Source organism: Myodes glareolus, chromosome 10 (assembly GCF_982192425.1).
Source record: "Myodes glareolus chromosome 10, mMyoGla1.1, whole genome shotgun sequence".
NCBI lineage: Eukaryota > Metazoa > Chordata > Mammalia > Rodentia > Cricetidae > Myodes > Myodes glareolus.
This window is the reverse complement of record NC_142035.1, coordinates 66,922,319-66,926,022: the sequence shown is the minus strand read 5'-3', so window position 1 is coordinate 66,926,022 and position 3,704 is coordinate 66,922,319. Positions and strand designations below refer to the sequence as shown.

The 3,704-nt window shown below is 39.7% G+C and overlaps 1 protein-coding gene across 1 annotated transcript; it reads left to right on the top strand.

The window, feature by feature from the left end:
- The first annotated feature begins 621 nt into the window (after nucleotides 1-621).
- LOC125416717 (olfactory receptor 4F3/4F16/4F29-like) lies at nucleotides 622-1,591 on the top strand. The gene is given in 2 exon segments (XM_048459863.3): nucleotides 622-1,557; nucleotides 1,559-1,591. Coding segments are annotated over 2 exon segments (963 nt in total). The 5' UTR covers nucleotides 622-627.
- Nucleotides 1,592-3,704: the final 2,113 nt, after the last annotated feature.

The window sequence follows — 3,704 nt, the reverse complement described above, 5'->3', positions numbered from 1 at the left end:
GATGGTGAGGGATGGGGGGATGAGTTGGATCAGTATACACTGTGTACATGTATGAGACTATCTGAGAGCAAATTTAATTAACAAAAAAGTACTATTTTCAGCAAGAAAATATTTACTATTTTAAAAAGTACCGTTTTCATTGATGACACTACTGCAAGCCTAGAAAACCAAGATGTGTCAGAAATTTAAGCACGCAAAATTCCAGAACAAAGTAAGGAAGTGATGCACAAAGGTTAAAAGCCCAAATTTCTGTTAGCATGTTTCTATTTCATGACTCTAATTTCCCATGTGGAAGCCAGTGAGCACAAGTGTCTGTAGAGCTTGTTTGACTTTCCTTAGATTCTCAAGTGCCTTTGCCTCTATTTTTCCTTCTTCGCTAAGCACTTCAAACTAAGCATAGGATTAAAGGATCCAGTGCCCCTAAATATGTAAGCATAGGAAATGTTTTGTACCTAGTCTCTGTGAGATATCTGTAAAATCTCCCTCTAAAACAACAGGCTATCTTCAGTGTTTTAGATTTGAGTCATTGCTCCACAACCAGGACTCCCATTTTGCTTAGAAACAATATTTTCTCCCTCTTGTGCCTTTCAGGTAGTAGTTACCTCATGGTCAGACCTGTGCAACTTGATGGATGGAGGAAATCACTCCATGGTATCAGAATTTCTGTTGCTGGGTCTCACCAATTCATGGGGAATTCGGATTCTACTTTTTCTGTTCTTCACAGTGTTTTATATAGCAATCATGCTAGGTAACCTCCTCATTGTGCTCACAATCATCTCAGACCATCACCTGCACTCCCCCATGTACTTCCTGCTGGCAAACCTCTCCTTCATAGATACAGGTGTGTCCAGCATTGCTACCCCAAAGATGATTTATGACCTCTTCAGAAAGCACAAAATCATCTCCAAGAACGGGTGCATCACTCAGATGTTCTTCATTCACACTGTGGGAGGAACAGAGATGGTGCTGCTCATAGTCATGGCCTATGACCGGTACATCGCCATCTGTAAGCCCCTCCACTACCTCACCATCATGAGTCTAAGGATGTGCATTTTTCTCTTGGCTCTGACTTGGACCATTGGCCTCATCCATTCTGTGGCCCAGTTGGCTTTTGTTGTCAATTTACCCTTCTGTGGAGCTAATAAAATGGATAGCTTTTATTGTGATTTTCCTCGGTTCATCAAACTTGCATGTACAGACACGTACAGACTGGAGTTCATGGTCACTGCCAACAGTGGTTTCATATCCATGGCTACATTCTTCATCCTGGTTGTGTCTTACATCTTCATCCTGGTCACGGTTCGCAAACATTCCTCAGGTGCCTCCTCCAAGGCCCTCTCCACTCTCTCAGCTCACATCACTGTGGTAATTTTCTTTTTTGGTCCTTGCATTGTTATCTATGTGTGGCCATTCCCTACTTTGCCCATAGATAAATTTTTAGCAATTTTTGATGTCATCATCACTCCTTTTATGAATCCTGTCATCTATACACTTAGAAATAAGGAGATGAAAGTTGCAATGAGAAGACTCTTTATTAGGGCTTTAAGTTTCAAAAAATTCTTTCATTGACAGTTTAAGAGATTCAGATTAAAATAGAACATTATTGGGGATGAATTATCTTTATTTTGTATTAAGTGGTCTTCCCTGAAACAAATACATGTAAACAGCATTAAATAATATCAGAAAATTTAAATTATATGTTTAATAGTATATAATAATATACATGTATTATGTGTGTATTCAAGTACATAATTGATATGTATATGAAACAATGGTAAAGGTCTTCATTTTGGTGGGGAAGGGTTGTCAGACATGAGAGTGGCATGAGAAACAAAAGGGAAGAGCGAAATTGTTTAATTATATTTTAATAAAATAATTTAAATTTTGTTCTTAAAAATTTCAAAAGTCTCTTCAATTTAGTGTTTTAAATATCTACTGTATTCTCTGCAGATCTGATCTATTTTGCTAAATAATTCTTAGATGCTAAAAATACTGAAAAGCAATAAATTCAGTGTAAATGTGGTTTATGTCAGATGCTGCATGTCATGAAAGTAACGGTGACTTCTGAAACCTCACGCACTCTGTGTACTTTGCTATCATCTCAAATGTTGCAAACATCCTTTTGGTACCAGTTCTCAAAAACAGAACTCTTCTGATCTACCAGCTGCCTAGATTTGGGCCTTGTGGATTGTTCAATGTCTGTACAGCAGCAGAAATACACAAAATAAAAATCTCTAGCTAGAAATAGATTGGAACTAAAAAATGTCACCCTGAGTGAGGTAATTCAGACCCAGAAAGACAAAGATGGTATGTACGCACTCATAAGTAGATATTAGGTGTAAATAAAGGATAACCAGTCTATAATTCATAACCCCAGAAAGGCTAGGTAGCAAGGAGGACCCAAAGAGGGACGCATGGATTTCCTTGGGAAGGGGAAATAGAAGAGATCTCCTGAGTAAATGGATGAGAGTGGGGAGATGGCCGGGGAAGGGGGGGCATGAGTGAGCAGGTTAGGTTTGTTGGACTGGGACAGAAGGAGATAGTAATGAAAGAGATGTCTTGGTGTGGGGTGGCATTTTGGGGTTAGGGAGAAACCTGGTGCCAGGGAAACTCCCAGGAATCCACTTAGATGACCCCAGCTAAGACTCCTAGCAATAGTGGTAAGTGTATCTGAACTGGTCCACTCCTATAATCAGATTGGTAACTACCCTAATTGTCATCAGAGAGCCTTCATCCAGTAACTAATGGAAGCAGATACAGAGATTCACAGTCAAGCCCTGGAGCGAGCTCTAAGAGCCTTGTTGAAGAAAGGGAGGAGAGACTGCACAAGCATGGGGGTGTGGGGGTGTTCAAGGTCGTGAAGGGTGAACCCCCAGAGACAGCTGACCTGAGTTCTGGACTCAGGACCAACAGCCACGGAGTCTGTATGGGACTGAGCTAGGTCCTCTGCATGTGTGTGACAGTTGGGTAGCTTGGTTCATTTGTGGGGCACATGGCAGTGGGATCAGGACTGGTACTCGGTGTTTGAGCTGGCTTTTGAGAACCCCATGTTCCCCTAGCTAAGTTGCCTTGTGCAGCCTTGGTCAGAGGGAGGACTTTTGTCCTGTTTCAACTTGATGTATCATGCTTTTTTACTCCCATGGAAGGCCTGTACCTTCCTGAATAGAGACAGAGGAGGAGTGGATGGGGAGGGGATAAATGGGAAGTAGGGGTTGGGGAGGACAGGAAGAGAGGAGGTAGGGGAAACTATGGTCAGTATGTAGAATAAATGAAAAAAAAAATAATTAATAAAAGAAAATAGGATCTTAGCTAGATACATTTAAGAGTTCAAGGTTGTTATCATCTGAATTTGTTCACCTAAATGCTCATAGTTTACTTTTCAATTCTAACTCCATGTAAAACTGTTAGAAATAGTGAAATCAGCATTTAGGTGAACAAATTCAGATGATAACAGTTTTGCTTACTTATAGTTATAATTGAAAAGTAAGTTAAATTAAAGAGGAATTAAAGATGAAGAGATTAAATTAAATTAAAGATGTCAATTAAAGAGGAAGAGAGAAAATTTTAATAATATTAGTCGATACATATTTTTGAGACTAGAAGTTGTAAATTTCTATTTCACTTATGTATGTGCAAACTGTCTCACCCCCTCTTTTTCTAGTTATTGTTTTTGGCAAAAAAAATCTGGGGTGCGGGGGAAGTGG